Below are 20389 nucleotides of genomic sequence, written 5' to 3'. Positions count from 1 at the left end.
ACATTATAAATGAGTGCAAGCTTTCCATCTTCAACTGTCAATGTTTGGGAATGCCACATTAACAAAGATGGAGCTGTTGACAATGATAATTTCGATCGTCTATTTGAAATTGATTGAGTGTAACTTTTGTTAAAGGAAACATTCGGCCAGAGTCTACATAGTTATAGGCCACTAAACACACAAACAAAAACAATAGGTTCAGTAAATTGTCCGTGTGAAATTATGTGTTGATAACGTAGTGCTTAAAGCCTATCATTAATCATGTAGCATACTTTTTAGTTTGGCCAGAACAGAAAAGGCATGTGCACCACCAGGCAGGGGCTTCTGTTGAGAGTGGATGGTTAGAACTTCCAAATTCAAATGGAAGTAATTTTTTTTTTTGCTTCACCTAATGTCATCCTCACCTCAGTTTATATCCAGGTATTCTGGTGAATTCAGTGCCTCGGTGGAGGTATTCTCTAATAAGGGGCCAGGCACCATATGTGCGTAGGCACCTATTGTATTATGTTAGTTATTTTTCTGCCGTGGGAGTTTATGGCAGCCCCAAGAACCACTTGGTAGATTTTTGTGAAATTTGACGAACTGATATATGACAGTGCAAGCTATAATCGCACCAAATTAGGGGCTAGTACTTTTGGCTGTAACTTTTGAATAGTTTGGCCCAGGATAATTATTCTTTTTCCTCTAGGTTCCTTAGGTCTTGCTGCATTCAACACATCCAGCCCTGTTAATTTGCACCATATTGGATTTTCCGCCATTTAGAATTTTATGAAAAACACATTTTAAACATATCCTCATAGTCTGTTGACTGGATCACCATGAAATTTGGCATGTATCATTTTCAAAGTAGGCTGACCAAAAGTTCAAAGATATTTGCTAGGTCAAACAATATGTGTATGTCAGAGCCTGGAGAGAAAAAGTGTGTTGGAGGTGTCACTGTATGCCATGAGCTGAATCGAATTAGCTTGCCATAGTGCTTGGCCCCTTCTTTGCTGCTTGCAGATATACAGCATTTAACCTTCTGGGGGTTTTTTTTTGTTGGTTTTTTTTCCATACACGTGATTGGTTGCAGTGTTAAAGAATAGTACTAATTTTGGTAGTGTTTATTATTTAAAAGTAAAATGTTTTGTAGTTTCATGTGATTTTGGATTTTATTATTTAACAGATTTGAATAAAATGGAACAATTGAAAAGGCAGATTTGATTACTATTGATATGCCCTATAAAATAGCATGGTAAATAATCCACAATTTGAATTAAAAACTAATTAATGCTGTAAAGCTGTCTCTGCAGTGTTCTTTGTGAGTTCAAGATAACATAGGGACTTCCTGGAAACTGGATATATGTTGGAAATGTTCACCTTAACTTTCCAAACATTCTGTGAATGTACAGAGAAGCCACATGACTTTGCTGGGATTAGTTCATAACTACAGGGCCACTGAAGGACATGTTCGCTAAATAAAAAGTATGCACTCAGAATACTTTCCTTCAATAAAGTTTCATTGTGAACAGTTTTGCATACTCCTGCCTTGCCATCCGCAACCCAATCCACCACAGTCGCTTCAATTCCCGCACTAAGGCTTTCCTCAAGATCATGGCCGTCTGGACCATCTCTGTGGGTAAGGGGCACGAGGCAACATGATATCATCAGTGTGTGACCATCTCTAAGTATAATGGGCTTGGTCAAACAATGTGATCAGTGTGTGTCCATCCCTGCCTGGGGTTTAATCAATATCACATCTTCAGTGTGTGACCCTCTTTATGGATAATTAGGGGTTTGTTTGTCATTTATATTCTGCATAACTTTGTGCATATTTATGTTCTAAAGCTTGGCCTTAACAGTCTGGGTTTAGTGGCTTTTGTGCTCGACCAAAAGTCATTCTGGCTTCATGGTTTAAATGTGTTGCAATAATAAATTTGTTGACAGACATGTAGGAATTAGACAGAGAGTAACAAATATAGAGGGGACCACAGCTGAGAAGGTGCAGTAGAAGGGCATTGAACCTCAGCCCACATGAGGGGACTAGCTTATGGCTTGAAACTCAGCCACACTATTGACTACAAATCTTGCGAATACATTTTTTTTAAAGTTTTTGGAAATAATGCTTGTCTGAGCTTTTCCAAATCTACAGCAGATGTTGTACCATTGAGTTATGATATATACAGTATATGTAACTGAGCATTCCAAAATTGAAGAAAAACAAAAACATTCCATTCACTGTTCCTCCAAAGCCGCAGGTTAGAATTTGTAAAAAGAAAATAGTGTAAAATTTGTCAGAGGCTTGTGCCAATTGCATCATAACTGCAAAAGAACCAACTGCTCTTTAAACAATAGGGACTTCCTGGAAACTGGATATATGTTGGAAATGTTCACCTTAACTTTCCAAACATTCTGTGAATGTACAGAGAAGCCACATGACTTTGCTGGGATTAGTTCATAACTACAGGGCCACTGAAGGACATTCGCTAAATAAAAAGTATGCCCTCAGAATACTTTTGCTTTCCTTCAATAAAGTTTCATTGTGAACAGTTTTGCATACTCTTGCTGTGGCATATTAAATATTTTCAAGTCAAATCTCAGTACTTGAGGTTGAACTGTAAACGCTAGTGTCAAGCAATGGAGCAATTAATCAAATTTTACTTTGAGTCGGGTCTGAAATTCAAGGACATCGTGCCAGCGCTCAGATCATCATCTTAACAAATGACAGTTGAAATGGTCGCTTTTGTCAATGGGGACTTTTTCAAAGTAAGGGATAACAAGAAAAAATACTTTGCCTTCCCTTGCAACACTTTTGCAAAAGTATTTTGAGGGAAGGCAAATCATTTGTGAGGGAACAGAAAAAATAGCCATTTTAATTTCTCTTTTGTATCCCTCAGGGGTTCTTTACATAACACCTGAGCTTGGCGCAATGATTTTTCTGCTCATTTGGGATGGGCCTATTAATATCATTCTGCATTACATATTGGGAGGAAATTTGTAGATAATACTTTGTTTAAAACAAATGAATCCCATCCTGTGCACTTTCCAATTGACACCAGCCTCAATCATGTGGTTACTCAGTATAATCTGTGGAAATAGTGTTCCAGTAAGCATGGTATTTACTCTCTTATCTACAGCTTGCAGTTCTGCAGACTCATGAAGCATCTTTGCTGATGCTAAGAACTGAACTGCATTTTGGAGACCTACGGTGCGCCATACCCAGTGCTGATTCTCATCCTCACCCAGCCTTGTGTGCCACAGCTAACCAGATTCAGAACAATAATTCAGTTAAAGCCACTGTACAGCTCATTCAGAACTGTACAAATTACACTCTGTCCCAGAAATCGTACGTAGTTTCTTGTTCCAATGCTGGTGTGCTAGATATCATAGTGTTGGACTGTTTGAAGGTCTGAGCATATTGGATAAGGGAGTACTACATGAGACAGAGGTCTTCACACCATCCCCTCAGGTCTTAAGTGCAACTCCAACAATCACATTCTGACAGTACAGTGCTCTTGGGGATAGTGTCCGGGTCATTAGGCCCAATCTTTCTGCATAATGTTTGAATCATCCAGGCGGAAATATTTTAGATACAGTGTTTGAAATGTGCTCCATTTGTACAGGGTTTCTAAGCAATCAAACCACTGTTATGTTGCCATGCAACTTCCTGAGCAATCAAAAGTATTTTTTCATCTTCCTTATTTGCCAGATTTTGTCATGTGACTTCCTAAGCAATCAAAACAGTTTATCATGTGACTTACTGAACAATCAGAACAGTGTTTCATGTGCCTTCCTGTCCTGCAGGATACAGCTGGCCACTGCCTCCCACTCTCTGCCCCATCTGGATCTACCTGGATGTTCTTTTCTCCACGGCTTCTATCATGCACCTGTGCGCCATCTCCCTGGACCGCTACATTGCCATCCGCAACCCAATCCACCACAGTCGCTTCAATTCCCGCACTAAGGCTTTCCTCAAGATCATGGCCGTCTGGACCATCTCTGTGGGTAAGGGGCACGAGGCAACATGATATCATCAGTGTGTGACCATCTCTAAGTATAATGGGCTTGGTCAAACAATGTGATCAGTGTGTGTCCATCCCTGCCTGGGGTTTAATCAATATCACATCTTCAGTGTGTGACCCTCTTTATGGATAATTAGGGGTTTGTTTGTCATTTATATTCTGCATAACTTTGTGCATATTTATGTTCTAAAGCTTGGCCTTAACAGTCTGGGTTTAGTGGCTTTTGTGCTCGACCAAAAGTCATTCTGGCTTCATGGTTTAAATGTGTTGCAATAATAAATTTGTTGACAGACATGTAGGAATTAGACAGAGAGTAACAAATATAGAGGGGACCACAGCTGAGAAGGTGCAGTAGAAGGGCATTGAACCTCAGCCCACATGAGGGGACTAGCTTATGGCTTGAAACTCAGCCACACTATTGACTACAAATCTTGCGAATACATTTTTTTAAAAGTTTTTGGAAATAATGCTTGTCTGAGCTTTTCCAAATCTACAGCAGATGTTGTACCATTGAGTTATGATATATACAGTATATGTAACTGAGCATTCCAAAATTGAAGAAAAACAAAAACATTCCATTCACTGTTCCTCCAAAGCCGCAGGTTAGAATTTGTAAAAAGAAAATAGTGTAAAATTTGTCAGAGGCTTGTGCCAATTGCATCATAACTGCAAAAGAACCAACTGCTCTTTAAACAAGAAAAAAAGAATGCACATAAAATGAGGTATTCTTTAGAGTATTGGTAACATACAGCAGCATATTTAAAAAGGTTTCAAAAGATCTCAAAATAGACACCACTGACAGCATGCAGTTCTCTAACTGCTGTATGTAATTTGTTTTGCCATTGTTGGATCTTTCAAACAATTTCCTGTTAGATAGTATTGACTGCAGTGCATTGTTGGTCTAGTCGCAAAAACACCACCTAAGGATATATTGAGCTGGCTAAAAGGAAAGACATTTCTAACCTATTGGATCATAAACCCCCTTACCCCTCAGGGGAATAAGGATCAGTAAAATCTATAGCAGTGAACTCAAAATGAAACACCTATATTTGCATCTTGTAGTGTAGCCTCTGTAGTTCAATTTGTGAATACTTCTATGGACAGTAGTCACTGATACATCCACACCTGATCTGCAAGACAAGGCTATGTGTCACAGCAGACTTCAAGCAGTCATTGCTGCAAAGGATATGCGACAAAAATCATATGCGTCAAAAATGACTACCTTCATATACATAAAATAAATATCTCCCAAGCTTATGCTGCCCTGAAATGGGGGGCTATGTATAAAAAGTGTAGTAATTACAAATTTTACAACATGGATTACAAATTTTAAATTGTGGAGTACAGAGCCAAATCAAGAAAAAAATATATGTTTTTGCCCCAAACATTATGGAGCGCACTTTATATATATATATATATACATATATATACATATATATATATATATATATATATATATATATATATATATATATATATAAAGGTACAACTATAGTGAAAACACAATAGTGGCCTCCTGTGAAAACATTAGAATGGTATGTGTGAGAGAAAGGGGCAGAGAGGGTGAGACAGAAAAATAGGAAGGTAGAGAGAGACAGTGAGGGAGAGAGGGGGAGAGGTAAAGAGAGACAGGGAAGGAGGAATGAAGGGAAGGAGAGGGACAGAGAGGGATAGAGAGAAGAGGAGATGGAAAATTTGTGCATCCTAGTGGTTACTTACAGCCATGGATAGAGAGGGGGCCCCTCGATCTCAACCCCTCCCACCCTAGTTCTTCCTCATCCATGATCGTATATCCCCTCCAACCCCCCCCAAACATTTTCACTCCTGACCCCCCCCACCCCCGACCCCAGGTTTGTGCTTGCAACTCTCCACCAGCAATTCTGGAGAGATCAGAAATGTTTTTGACTCAGTGAATATACACTTTGAATGCCCTGTCCACTGTAGTGGACACCTTGCATTAAATGGATATATACTGTATATATATATATTAGAGAGACCCTGAAACAGGATATGTTAAAGAATACTTTTTTCCAAACATCATATTTGGTTCTATATTTTGGTACCATATCTTGATATTAGTGTCCCTGTTACAAAGACCAATGCTATTAACCAGGATGAAAGGCAGGGTGCTGCTGAATTCAAAAAATCTGAACAGATTAATAAATAAGAGATGTTGGAGTGCAATGAAAGTGTTTTACATTAAGCTTTTGATTAACTCCCACATACAGCCCGGCTCAGATGTAGACTGGTCTCCCGCAATGCTGGGGGGCGGGGAAGGGGGGGGGGGGGAGGCTTGTTTGAAAGCCTTAGCATGAGCAGCTGTAACTGGCGCTCTGAAGATTTTCAAGCTTTTTAGCATGTGGTTCAGTGCTTAAGCTGGCAGAACAATCAGTCATTCTAATTGCCAAATTGTGGCGTCAGTATCCAGCTGATTGTGTCAATGACTGCCCATGAAAAGGAAATGATTACCTGGCTAATGCCGGCGAATATGTGCATGCGCGACCTATGGGGCGGGAGAAAGGAATGGTGGGTATTCACATCATGTGGAACGCTTGACGATGTTCTAGAGTACAATATGTTTTTGTAAACACATAGCTTTTTTTTGGTGGGCGGGGGGGGTTTGTGGGGGAAGACTTTGCCCTGTTGATGAAGATCTTTGTAGAGGAGAATGATGCTAATTATTTACTAATCTTTACTATCATCCTATCATCATTATTATTGCTATCATTATCATCATGACTTCCATTGTCCTCGGAATCTTTTTCATCGTTATCATCCTCATTTAACTATATCCAGGCTTGCTTAACTCCTGAGCAGCCTGCCTGTCCTTATTTTGTTTAAGCACTACCAGGCCAAAGTTGTGGAAGCACTACGCTCTCAAAAAGGATGTGTTAATGTTAACACCTTTTTAACAAATTTACTACTTTTGTGTCACAAATATACAATTTATATTACAAAAGGAGACTTTTTAACACAGAATGTATTGAAATTAACACTAAACATGTTGTCCTTAACTAGACATGAAGGTGTGTTAAAAACGACACGTTATGTGTTGTTTTTGACAAATCTGTTTTGAGAGTGTACCACCTTTTACAGCACTGCTTTTTAATATCTATAAATAACAAACAACATCTCCAGACATAGGTTTAAGGTAGCCTAGGTGTTATTTTTCAAATCGAGTGCTCATGTCCTTCCATATATCACTATCACACTGGATACCAGTGTCCAAAATCTCAGGCTGTAGTATTTTTATGGATTAATAGGAAGCCCAGAAAGGAAAGCAGCATTTGGGTCAGCGGATGGGCAGGTGTCTACTGTCTACTACAGCTCAAGCTTAATGAAACAAATGCTTAGCTTAACTGTAAATGTTCCGGTACTGTTTTTGTTTTACCGGCCTCTCCTTTACAAACTTAGTCCACTTGAAAACTTAAAAATAAACTGGGACTATATGTACCTCTATCAGGAAAGGATTTTCCACTGAACATTTTGAGATGTATAGATTGATACAGTAAGGGCCAACATGGATGATTTGTGCTTGTCTGTTGCTGATGGCCAATATTGGATCATTCTGGTTAGCTTTTTTGGTTTCCAACAACCAAACCTGTTGGTCCATTGAAAATTGTGTATAGAGACACACCAGCAGCAAAGGTAATAATACAGGTGTTATGCAACATTATCAGGGGAACAACACTGAGCAATCTCGTAAGTCACAATTACCAGGCTCTGCCTAAAACTTGGTTATGAGGTTTTCACTTTTAATATGATCAAGTTAGCACATAGTAGGGTCAATGGTCATTGGATACTAATTGGAGTGACAAGCACATTTATCAGTACCACAGTAACAAGTATAAGAAATGGGTGCTAGAACTGCTAGGTATGCTAACATTAGCTTTTGTGCGTAGGAACAGGAAGTGCAGTCGACAGCTATCAGTTTTGTAGTTTCCCTGTATTCCGTTATTTGCATCACATCACTGTTCCTGACTGCTGCACATGTATGATATGAAAGAATAAGCTTGTTGGCTAGTTCACAACAACCAAATGTGCAACTGCAGGCAATGCATAGCTCTTTGAAAAGAAAGTTTAAGCCAAAAAAGTTTGAAAGTTTCTGAATATTTAACTGTAATGTTAATATACTGTAGAATTTAGCTTAAAAGAATGGAATGTATTGCCTATTAGGAACAATGTTAAGTTAAAAAGATGATATATTTCTGTTTTTGTTTTACGAAGTCTTGCAGATCCCATCATTTTAAAGTTTGTTTATCTTTAAACAACACTGGCAGACACAATTTCTGCATGTCATAATTTCAGTGCAGCTTTCATGGCTGTCATAAAAGGAAGTGTGTGTGTGTGTGTGTGTGTGTGTGAGTGTGTCTGACTGCAGAACAATACTCCATGCAATTTGTTTTCTATGACTGGTGACTGTCACAACAGAACCACTGTGTGTGTGAGAGAGAGAGTGAGAGGGAGGGCATTATGCTCTTGAAATAAATATTAATAGAGACACAATACATAATGAACTCAAAGGGGAAACAGGAAACTCAAAGAACAAGAGAAAAAACAACAGTACATTAAGAGAGTATAGCCCAAACTCCAATTTAAGAGATAATAAATAATGTATACATCCTGAAATTCGAAGGCACAGTTTTCTCCGAGGGAAACTCCTCTGCTACAACCATGAATGTTTTGAAAGGGCCTTGACTTTTCTTGGTATTCCGGGGTATAGCTTTAACGATTGTTAATGCACTCAAAACATGCTCAAAAGATGTTGAATATGAATACAATCATTCAAATCGATGACCGTTAAAACCACACCCTGGAAAGACCTGTGTATTTTCACAATTTTTTTCCCTAAAATGGCAATATGGAAATGATAATCTGGTGAATTTGCAGGCCTTGCTAATGGGATCTATGAACTAGTGTGCGCTTTCTTTCGACAGTACAGGCCTACAAGACACCGAGGCATTTTAAGTGCTCCTGGCAACAGTATCCAGGGAGCCTCATTTCTAGAAATGAGAAATGTTTTGAGGTTTAGCCTAATGCAAAATATATTTCAGCTTCACATCATCTATTTATGGCTGTTCAGACTTGCTTCAGTACTTGCCCTTTTCATGAGAAATTGCATCTTTTCACAATTTCAGATGCAGCCAGCCTTTTCAAATGTAACATTTATTTATTTATTTATTTACTTACTTACTTACGTATTTTATTTTTTTACCATCACAAAAATTTGATGGGAAGCTGGGCTATTTGGATTGGTAACTCAGAAGTTTCCTTACTAAAATCTGCAGTGTAAAGTGGGTGAAATTATTAAGTAAGAGAAGCTTCTAGTGGATTGATTCCTATTGGATCTGGGCACCAGGACTGATCGAGCTTTACATCTCCACTTTCATTCATATCAGTCAATTTCTCTTTACTCTTTTATCATCTCTCTGTCTGTACATCTATGCTGTCTCTTTGTCCCTGTGCTCAACTCTTTTTCTTTCTGTGTTTTCATTTCTGTTCACTGTCCTGTTTCTGGAACGCCAGATCCGTGTGCTATAAGGCAGATGCACAGTGATCTCATTCTTGAAAAACGCAGAGGTATCACAGCTACAGGCTGCCCAGTTAACCGAACAGAGTAAGAACGAGGAACAAGGACAAGTTAGGTGTGATGTCACATTACAGTAAAAAATAGAGGACATTGAAAACAGCCCATATAAGAACAGCAATGAGATTGGTTAATTTATTTCTGAGCACCTTATCCGCTAATCGCCATTGTCGTTGTTATGTTGGCTGTTACCAGTGTACTTCGTGATTGGTGGAGCTCATTATTGTAGAGTCGCTTGGTTATTATCGCTAATGCAATAAGGTGAGCATTAGATGTAAAAGAGTCACACTTTCCATTGATAAATCCATATATATACAATTTCTATTTTTTGTGGTTTCTCAGGGTCCATTCTACAATCAGTGTTTCCAAGAGGTAGGGAGGCAAGTTTTAAAGGGAGCAACATAAATGAAACAAAAACAAAAGTATTTACTCCTGTAGAGTAACACAGATGAGTAAATACACTGACACATTGACTGATGCAAGTATTCCTTTAAAATGCTAGAAGCATGTGAGCTGAGCATTAAGAAGCCGGTTACTCATAGGCAGCTAGCTGATGCACTTTCAGAGTTCCCTCATTGAGATACCATATCTTTAATGATACAGCTAGAACTCACAGTCCAATCTGTGTATCCTTATACCTTGTGATTTTATTTTGCCAGCTATGTTTTACTTAAACATTACTCTTTGACAGGCCTGTTTGGCTGTCTGTACTGCACCTATACTTCAGTCAGTATTGGTGAAGTCACAAGCAGGCACATTAACATATTTATATAATGAGTGTTTTCCATCACTGCTGATTGGTGACTTTTTCTGTAAATTACCTTCATAATGACACCTTCAACAACCAATGCCAAATACTCCAACTGTCAGAATATATGAACAGTTTTTCAGGATAAAAGTTTAGCTCAAAATCACAACAGAAAAACAAGTGCTAAAAATCATCTGGTTGGATTCACTAAGAAAAAGGTCCCAAGCACAGCTCAAGCTGCTTCTTGTGCATCAGCTGCGAACACTATCCACACCATATTAATGACTTATTCGCTAAAGTATTGATGCAAACAATAGATTGAGCAAGCCCTGATTCAATAACATTAATTGCCGACTGTCATTTTCCAAGGGATCAATTTTAATTAGATGCACAAAATGGTGCAGGGTTAATAATGACTAAAATAGGAATCATTGAACCACTGATGCGATTTGTTGAATGACCAGCAAATAGACTTTTTCAATGTTTCTCAGAGCAACTTACTCAATTCTCAATTCATTGAATTTTTAATGAATATATAAGTGAAATAATAATAATAAGAAGTTATATAAGGGGGTTTCAAACAGTTTGGTGTGTGTGGGGTGGGCCATTTGTTGTTGTACAGAGTGTAATGTCTAATGCGCCTCCCATTGTCCAAAGTCAAACCTATGCCATTCCTCATTACATTACATTACATTACAATCACTTACTGCAACAAACGCTCTTATCCAGAAGGAGATACAGAACTGGAAAACATCAGCGTAACTCCCAGGAATGCAAAACTGTGATGTCTTCTAGAAAGCACAGAATAATCAATGAGTGTGATGTTAACCTAACAAACAACAATTTGTTGTAACTAAAGAAACTACCACTAGACAGTTAGCCTCCTTACACAGCTATGAACATAAAATTATACAACAGGACATTGTCTTGAATTGTTACAGTATCTAGAGGGGTCAGGGTAGTCATTGTGCAACATGAAGAGGTGAGTCTTCAGTCCGCATCAGAATATGGTCAGGGTGTCTGCTGTTCTGACAGCAGTGAGAAGCTCACCACCTGGTGGGGACAGAAGGTCAGGAGACATGACCTGGAAGTGCAGGGTTGTGGAATGAGGTGCCAAATTCCCAAAGGTAGCAGAACAAAGAGGTCTGGGAGGTGTGTAGGGTCTGATGAGCTTTTGAAGATATAACAGAGCTAACCCTTTAACTGTCTGATAGACTTGCAAGATTTTGAATGTGATGCAAACTGCAATAGGTAGCCAGTGGGGGGAGATGAAAAGGAAAGTGACATGGCTGAGTTTGGGGAGGTTGTAGATCAGATGAGCAGTAGCATTCTGGATGAGCTGCAGAGGTTTGATTGCAGAGGAAGGGAGGCCAGCAAGGAGGGAGTTGTAATAGTCCAGGTAGGACATGTGCTTTATAAATAAAGTTTGATTGATTGATTGATTGATTGATTGACTGATGTTCAGTGCCTGGGCTAGTAACTGGGTTGAGTAGGTGGTGTGGAAGGGGCAGATTCTCCCAGTGTTGTAAACTGCCATGATGTTCTCAAAAAGGAACATTTTAGAGTATTACTTTGAGATTCCTAGCAGATGAGGAAGGTGACACTCTGAGGCCATCTAGGGTGAAGGACAGGTCCACCTACATGGAGGACTTAGCTGGGAAGTAGAGAATCTAAGTTTTAGCCAAGTTGGACTTCAACATGACATCCAACTTGAGATGAATACCAAGACAAATGTATCAGAGGTAGGAGGAGTTGTGCATCAGCATATGAATGATAACACAGGCTATGGGAGGAAATGACAGAACCAAGAGACTTGGTGTAGAGAGGAAAGAGGAGAGAGCCTCCCGTCTGTAGCCAGGTTCCTCCCGAGAATTATTCCCATTGGAGAGTTCTTTCTTTCCACCATTTGAGTGTTTTTCTTCCCATTGGGGAGTTTTTTATTACTTCAACTGCTTGCTTTTTTGGGGGTTCATGCCATTTTTTCTTTCTGTTTTCTCTGTAAAGCAACTTTTGACACTGCTTTGTAAAAAAAGTGCTGTACAAATAAAACTGAATTGAACAGAATTGAAAGGGAAGGATGAAGACAGGAAAAACTACGGTCTAGCTGTATACACTCTAATCTCCATCCCACCCTGTTAACTTCCCTCTTTCTTTCCTTCCGACTCTAACTTGATGGTTCTGTCTTTATCTCAGTTTATTCATCCCTTCTCTCTCTCTACCCTTAGGCATATCCATGCCAATCCCAGTTTTCGGCTTGCAGGATGACTCCAAGGTGTTCAAGGACGACAGCTGCTTCCTGACGGACGACAGCTTCGTGCTGGTGGGTTCACTGGTGGCCTTCTTCGTCCCCCTCACCATCATGGTGGTGACATACTTCCTGACTATCAGTGCACTGCAGACAGAGGCCACGATGTGCCTGGACCAGCTTGTACCGAGGCCCCGCTGGGCAACGCCTCTGAGCTTCCTGCCCCAAGGTTCGTTGACTTCTGAGAAGCTGTTCTTCTGGCGTTCGCTGAGCGGGCGGGAGGTGGCAGCCCCAGCCTTTGGCCGCAGGACCATGCAGTCCATCAGCAATGAGCAGAAGGCCTCCAAGGTACTGGGTGTGGTGTTCTTCCTCTTTGTGGTCATGTGGTGCCCATTTTTCATCACCAACGTGCTGGCGGTAGTGTGCAAGGGCACGTGTGATGCAGAAGTCATGGGAGGCCTGCTCAACATCTTTGTGTGGGTGGGGTACCTGTCCTCTGCTGTCAACCCGCTGGTTTACACCCTCTTCAACAAGACTTACCGCTCTGCATTCTCACGCTACATTCGTTGCCACTACCGGGAGGAAAGGAAGTCTCTGCAGCTGATCCTAGTAAACACCATACCCCCAATGGCCTACACCTCTACTCAGCTGCCCCTGGGCCACATCACCCCCCTCAGAAATGGGGAGCCCTCCCCAAGGTTTTTGGGGTCAAATGGGTCTGGGTCCCCGAGACCTCCTGAGCACCAGAGCAAGGATGAAAATGTCAGTAGTGTTTGAACAGCTTTTTTTCCATGACAAGTGGGGACCATGGCAACCTGGCACATTCCATGTAACTAGAGCGAGGCTGGGCTTCGATACCCTAGGTAATGTGATGCCGTACTTTCAGCCCTGGAAAAAAAATTATTATAACGCAAGGAGATAAAATATTTTTTTCCTAAAGAATGACATATATGTATTTAATACTGTTTAAAAAATATTTGTATCTTCATGTTTTTTTTTACTCTATATTTGAACAGGGAGGAGAGATCTTGCACATGGATGTTTTTTGTGTTGTCTCTTTGTTTTGTTTCTTGTGCACTTTCCTTTTTCTTTCATGTTTATGTTGGTTCAGGCTCTTGTGATAACGACTGATTTCTGAGAACAAGAAAATGGGGTGAGTCAAGGCATGTCAATCTATAAGGCAGATGCACAACACACACAACTCACAGCTTGCCAGACAACATCTCATCATTATCTTTTCAATTAGGCTAGATCTATGGAGGCCAGGGCCTGTGCTTAAAAATGTCATGAAGTAATATCAGGATCAGATTTCCCCTGTTTATATCCTGAGCTTATCCATTATGAGAAAGATGGATCTTTCCTAGATCATCTCTCCTACTCTCAGGTGCATCATGAATACAGGCCCAATTTTCTCTGTGTGCCTGAAGTTTTTTTACTCCCATCATTTCAGTGCAACTGAGTAGGCAGACAGTCGGCCAACGACATTACTGCCAGGCAAAACAGATCGCTCTGTCTCCATTTCACAGATTCCTAATTTTTTACGAGCCGGAGCTTGGCTTGGGTGACACTCCAACCGTCCCACGGGCCAGGAGTTCAGTTTTACAGAACGCCGTGTTGTTGTTGAAACAGCTCCGCGACTTGAGGTTTTTCACCAGATGAAGGAAGGATTTCTAAGATTTCCAAGGAGAAAAGAGACTCAGCTTTCAGCGTCCAATCAGAATTTACCTTTGGTTGCCTGAGAAACCAGATAAGGCTCAGATGTGGGGGGTGGGGGGTGGGAGAGTGAGCCTTTGGCTTGCGTCTCAATCGAGCCTAAATCCTGTGTTCTGTGGGGCTTTTGAATTTTACTGCTTCAGCCTAGCTGTGACAGACCGTGGGCAGTTCTGACTCATACCCAGGTAAAGCGAGGCTGCTCTGACTCATACAGTACCTGGGGTAATCAGGGACATTCTTACTAATACCTGGGCCCATCTAAGCCATTCTGACTTAGAACTGAGGGCTCCCTTCCCTTATAGCTTTATGAGTTTCTCTGTGACATACAGGTAGCAAGCGCTATTTAGGTTGTAAAACATAACAGACTCTCTGTACAAAAGGGTCTTGTGTGTGTGTGTGCATGCATCCATCACATGAAAACAAGATGCCAACTGAGGTTCACACACACTGTAACTAACATTGTCTGCAGTGGCAAAAACACAAAATCTCTCACTCTCATGCATATATAAATGCACACACACACAAACATTAGACAATCTCCTGAAACAACACTGCTCATAAAAACAAAAAATAAACGCATGAATTACTTAAAACATAAGCAATGACGATAAACTTGGGTTTAGCCAGTGAGATTTGTGCCCAAAGAATGTAAACATGGGTTACAGGCTATGTCCATCAAAAATCAAGTTATGTTCCCTAATTTAATGAACATATAACCATGGGACTGTTTGGAGGCTATTGTACTGTAGCTCTAATGTGTTGCACACTGCATCATGTATATGAAAAATCCTCTGGAAATATACATGTTTGCCAGTCAAGTGGAAGTGCCTTGGGACAGGCTGTACCCTCGGTAGAGACGGCTCTCGAAAAACATCAAGGCCTGTTGGCAAAGCTCTTTCGACTTCAGGATGGGAAACGCCAGCAGGCCTCTCTGCCTGAGCGCAGTGAGCAATTCGCAAGATTTGCGAGATGGTGGAACAGATTATTACTGAAGGCAGGGGCCAAATCTGTCATCCCACGTGATCGTCAGCCCCACACTGCTCTTTAATCTCACGCAAATACCTTCATCTGCTCTTATCTCTTTTTTCTCTCCCCACCTCGAGCTGCCCCTTTAATCATACATAAATAATTCAGATATGTCATAATCTTTTATGCTCATAATTTATAACTCATTATCCACTCTTTTTTTAACAGCAGCTTGGCACATACGAAAGAGGCACTACAGTAGCTGGCACACCTCACATAATTCTCTTCACAGTGCGTGCCATTGCCACTATAGGTGGTACTGTGGATTATAAAGAGTATTCAACATAGGCAAAAAGGCTTACATTTCAAAAATATTCAATTTTTTTGTTTTGAGCTACCATATATAGATTCTACATTCCCTTTAATTGTTCTTGGACTGGACTGAGAAAAAGTAGTTGGATTAAAAGTGTGAGAACGCACATAAGGATGTTGCCTCATCTGACAGGCCATCATGGCCACTATCTCCCTCCCCTTTAGCTCCTCAGTCCTATTAAAGACCTGCTTTTGTAAGTACAAAAAGAGGGATACTCCCAGTTAACAAAACATTTCAAAAATTATCCAGATTGATTCCAGATGTGTGTCAATAACATTTTAAGAATGTTCCAAAATTTGTGTTAAAATTCCATATTGCTAAATATTGATACTTTCCTTGAAAAAATTGTTGTTAGTCTAAGGCTTTAGTTGTCTTTTTACTAGAACTGCAAAATACTCAAAATAATTTTTAAGCCCATGCCTGCAATGTTCCTCATGATTAAAAATAGCATTGTGAATGCTTACCTTACTTTCTGAGAATGTTCTAGGAACTAAAAGTTGTTAGCGGGTAAACACTGGCTCAAATCCAGCAAAATGTCCCTGATCCAGCCACTGCCCCATAAAAACACTTCCAGAATGTCACCACAATGCAGAACTGCACCTTGGCCACGTGATCAGCTGAGTGTCTTTAAATGTTTTGCTAGACAAACAGTTTTACAGACGATGGAACCTGATGTCTCAGGAGGTCCCTGTTGTCTCTGTGGGGTTTACAGGTTGCAGGTAGCCCCTAAGATCTCTGTATTTGCCAAAAAAGTGACTGTTTCTGTGATAGTGGTAGTATTGTGTGTGGACCACTATGTATGTTTCTGCTAATTATGATGATGCACACATAACATTTCTTGTGTTTTCCCCTGCCTTTACCTCAGTGTACTTTGTGAACATTGTGATTAATAAATCACACTTGATTGGAAATCTGTTTGAACCAGGCCTAACCTATGTAATGTCTCATGAGCTAGGACTCCAACAGTATTTTCTTTGAGTGTTCTACTGTATGCCGCACATTACTCTGTGTGAAGGTTTGGGATGCTCTTCCCAATCAAGGGAAGTTGAGCTGCAAAATTTCTGGACTGACTGTTCAATTAGTTGCATATTTCTTTAATTACTGTTTACTGCTAGCCTAAAACTCCAGTTTGCCTACCAAGGCATACTGAATCCTGAATGGCTTAGGCTATTTGGAATTTTGACCATGAATTAAGTTTGATCTCTTCAACCGTACTGCACATAATAGGAATCGGTAACACCTTGACTTCAGTAATTTGTACGCGTGAAAGCTTGAACAGCGTTCAATTTCCCCTCTTAAAGATCGGTGGAAGATCATCTGAAGAATTCTTATCGGGTGCTGCTGCGGGGATTTAATATGGAATAGCTTCAGTTCCCTGCAAATGGAGCATTTGGCCTCAGGACACCGGGGTGCGTGCATTCCCCTTCGACAATGTAATCAGACCGTGTTGAATTTCATATTGAAATTCTAAAGCAGTCATATTTTAACTTTAAATGTAAGATTTGCGACGGGTGAGAAAGGAGATGGTTGAATATTACGTCTGTAGACGAAAACATAGGCAGATTTTATTTTTAAAACAGTGTTTAAACTGGAGTGCAATGAAAGGAGACGCTTCTTTCTATCCTCTGAATTTGGGCTTTGATCCAGTTCACTGGGGGGTTTTCACATCTCTGCAGTTTTATTTCTCTGATGTAGTTTCACTGGAATTTTTCGGAGATTTAAATTAATGGTAAACAAGGTTTGGAGGACTTTAGAAATGATAGGCGAAGGAGAGGGAGGCTTCTTAAATTCTGCAGGAAGTGATGTTCTGTCAAACAAAGACTGCACAATAGGTCCATGTACTTTGTCTCGTACAGCTTACAACAAGGTCAGACTCTGCATTCAGTGTGTACTTTTTAAATATTTAACAGCAAAGGGTATTTATAATTAATATATCATTTTTTATTTTTATGTGATATAACTGTCTGTCCATTGAACAGTTTACATTGTGAAAGTTTTCTATTATGACTATGCCTTGTAGAAACAACATCCTTTCCAATGTTCACATTCTATACTTTTTTCAATATAGGGTTAACATTACCACATCTGACCACTGTACTGAAGTAAACCAGCAGGGTTGTGTGCTTTGCAGGAGCACACAACAAAGCCTAATAGAGAATGGAACCTGCAACCTTGTGGTCTTCATGTCCCAGCCTTCCTACCCTCTCTCCCTTCCTCTCTCTCTCTCACTCTCTCATCTCAATGCTACAGTGGTTATTCAGCATTAATATTAACCTGTCTTGGTGTTAGTCCTCCCATGTTTTTCTGCATTTCTCTCCTGTTGAAATTCCCGTTGAACAGAATTTTGTTAGACAGATCTCCCTCACTCTTTCCCTCCCTGTCTTTCGCCTTCTCTTCCCCTCCCCCTTTCTTGTCTTTCCACCCTCTCAAAAACACTTACACTTACATACAGTCTGTTCAGATTTTTCCAGTTTTCATTTGGCGAGTTCCTGAACTGTTCACAGTTTTTATCTTTATTTAATAACCTTGGAAAATATGTGGGTCTTTTTGGATCTCCATTTATGTTTTGTTAAATTTTACTTGACAGTTTGGATGTGAGGTACTGTTCTATTTAAAATGATTGTGTGTTCTTTTGTTTGGTAATAAAGTGCAATAAAAATAAAAGTCTGTGTGCTGCTGAAAAATAAATATGAATGGTTTGACTTCATTCCAAATGCAGACAGCTTTTAAATTTAATTCATTTCTGAATTACAGCCTGAGGAAGACAGGACAAGGTGGCACACCATTACCTTTTAACTCCTCAAATCAAAGGTTGTCAAACTTGGTCCCATGTATCCTGTGTATGCTAGTGTCTGTTACAATCAATCACTTGATCAATTTATGTTGCTATAAACATGAAGTTCTTTTTTTCATTGAACGTATTGTAACATTATTTGATTTCGATTCATTGGCATTTGTTTTGGCTCTGTCCACATTTTTCCACAAATGGTTTGGTTTCAGTTGCCTGTACTCCACATTTTTAGTACTTCAGGTTTGACTCTGCAGACTTCACATTTCAGGCTCTAACTTATGAAACATATGTCTATGCTCGGCATTTTCTTCTCCCATTTATTTAAAGGCATACTATGCAGGATTTTCTGCCATTTCTTGCTTGTCCACCTGTATTTGTTATTCTTTTTTTTATTCTTTCCTTTTTCTTTGTGGGCTGTATATGAAACATGTATGGATTGGTCACAGTGGTGCCAATCTGGCTGGTGGCTGGTCAGCATTTATGAAGCTGCCGTTATTAACTAACGTAATTCAGTTATGTTTGGCAATGTTAGCTGGCTGATCCAAGAATTTGCTATGGGTCCGATATTTTACAAAATAACATAACATTTAATCTAAATACATTACAGTTGTCTAGACTGGAAAGGGATAATATTAAAGATTAGACTTGATATACTGCAGTTTTTATACTAATATTAGCTTGCTTGCTAGATTGGTTTTATATAGTCAGATGCTGATAGTTACACAAACTTGTTTGCTTCCTTAATTGTGTCAGCTAAAGTGTCTGACTAAAAACCATTTAAATCTATTATAATTAGAGGTTGCAGTTACATTTTAATGAAAAACCAGCATAGACTGGAGTCCCCAACAAATGAGACTGAGAACACTCACCTTGTTCTCAACAAACTGTAACAGAAATGTTCAATGTTATTGAAAATGTCCTTCTTTTTTCAGTGTGCATAACAAAATTCTCAGTTAAACCAACTCTGAAAAAGTTTATTTGAGTCCATTAGGGACTATATGTACTATATTACAGTTAAAATCAAAGTTGCTTTAACACTGAGTTACCAGAATAGCCAATGGGGAATCAACATTTCAACTTGCTGAAGGGGCCACTGAATGCTGACAGTCTTCCAATAGTCATTATTCTGGATAATTTCTAGTGCTTACACAACACCTTCTGTTGATCAGTAAGCAGAATGAAATTGGAAAAGAACTGCAGATGAAGAAATACTGCTGGGAAAAAACCACAGAAAACACTAAGGCAAACAGTGACAGAAAACAGGATAAAAGCACGGTGAAACTGAAGAATGCACCAGGGCCTTTTCTGTGGCACATTTCTCCCTGCAAGGAGGAGACTCGTCCCCTCTGACTCGTCTCAGTCTCTCTTGTAATTTGGCCCTTTGAAGAAAGGGCCTTGGAGACTCTCCACTCCTCCACCCCCTCTTCACTGGAGTTATTTAGATGATCAAATTTCCCGATGTTCACAGGGAGAACATACATGTGTGTGAACATACATGTTTCAGAGTTACTGTTTGTCCATTTAAAATTTGAATTATTTTTAAAATCTTGATGCCTGACTCTGTGTGGGTGTTCATAAGGGAAACTAGAGGTTTAATAAATTCCTAACTCGGCCAAAGCAGAAGTCCGCAGTATCTGCAGTCTGTATTGGCTGTCTGCTTGCAGAGGTGAAGTGGGGAGAGAAGCATGTGTGACTGATAGGATAGTATACACCGCAGCAGAAGCCTTGGCCTGTTAAGCCATGTCATACAGAAGCCAGGTTTCCACAGTGTACTGCTGTCTGAGAGAAGAACTGAGAAAAAGAAGGGATGAAGGAGGGATGGGAGGAGAATAAAGAAACAAGACTATTCACTATTTTATTTTTTTGCATTCTTTCTTTTAAAAAAATATTGAATCCCAACGTGGGGCTGAACATGTCCAATTCCCACCCTAATTTGGAATGTCTAGTTAGCCATTTGCAACCACA

At 39.8% G+C, this 20389-nt stretch overlaps 1 protein-coding gene across 1 annotated transcript in view; it reads left to right on the top strand.

The window, feature by feature from the left end:
• Nucleotides 1–13409, top strand: part of LOC135250953 (5-hydroxytryptamine receptor 2A-like) — a 33477-nt gene extending 20068 nt beyond the window's left edge. Inside the window, exons 2-3 of the mRNA XM_064327826.1 lie at nucleotides 3784–3984; nucleotides 12562–13409. Of these exons, the coding sequence (XP_064183896.1) occupies nucleotides 3784–3984; nucleotides 12562–13358 (998 nt within the window). The 3' untranslated portion in view covers nucleotides 13359–13409. The remainder of the gene's footprint in view (nucleotides 1–3783; nucleotides 3985–12561) is intronic.
• Nucleotides 13410–20389: the final 6980 nt, after the last annotated feature.

The sequence above is a fragment of the Anguilla rostrata genome, chromosome 3 (genome assembly GCF_018555375.3).
Source record: "Anguilla rostrata isolate EN2019 chromosome 3, ASM1855537v3, whole genome shotgun sequence".
NCBI lineage: Eukaryota > Metazoa > Chordata > Actinopteri > Anguilliformes > Anguillidae > Anguilla > Anguilla rostrata.
Note: the sequence above shows the minus strand (reverse complement) of the source record. Positions and strands in the feature narration are given on the sequence as shown.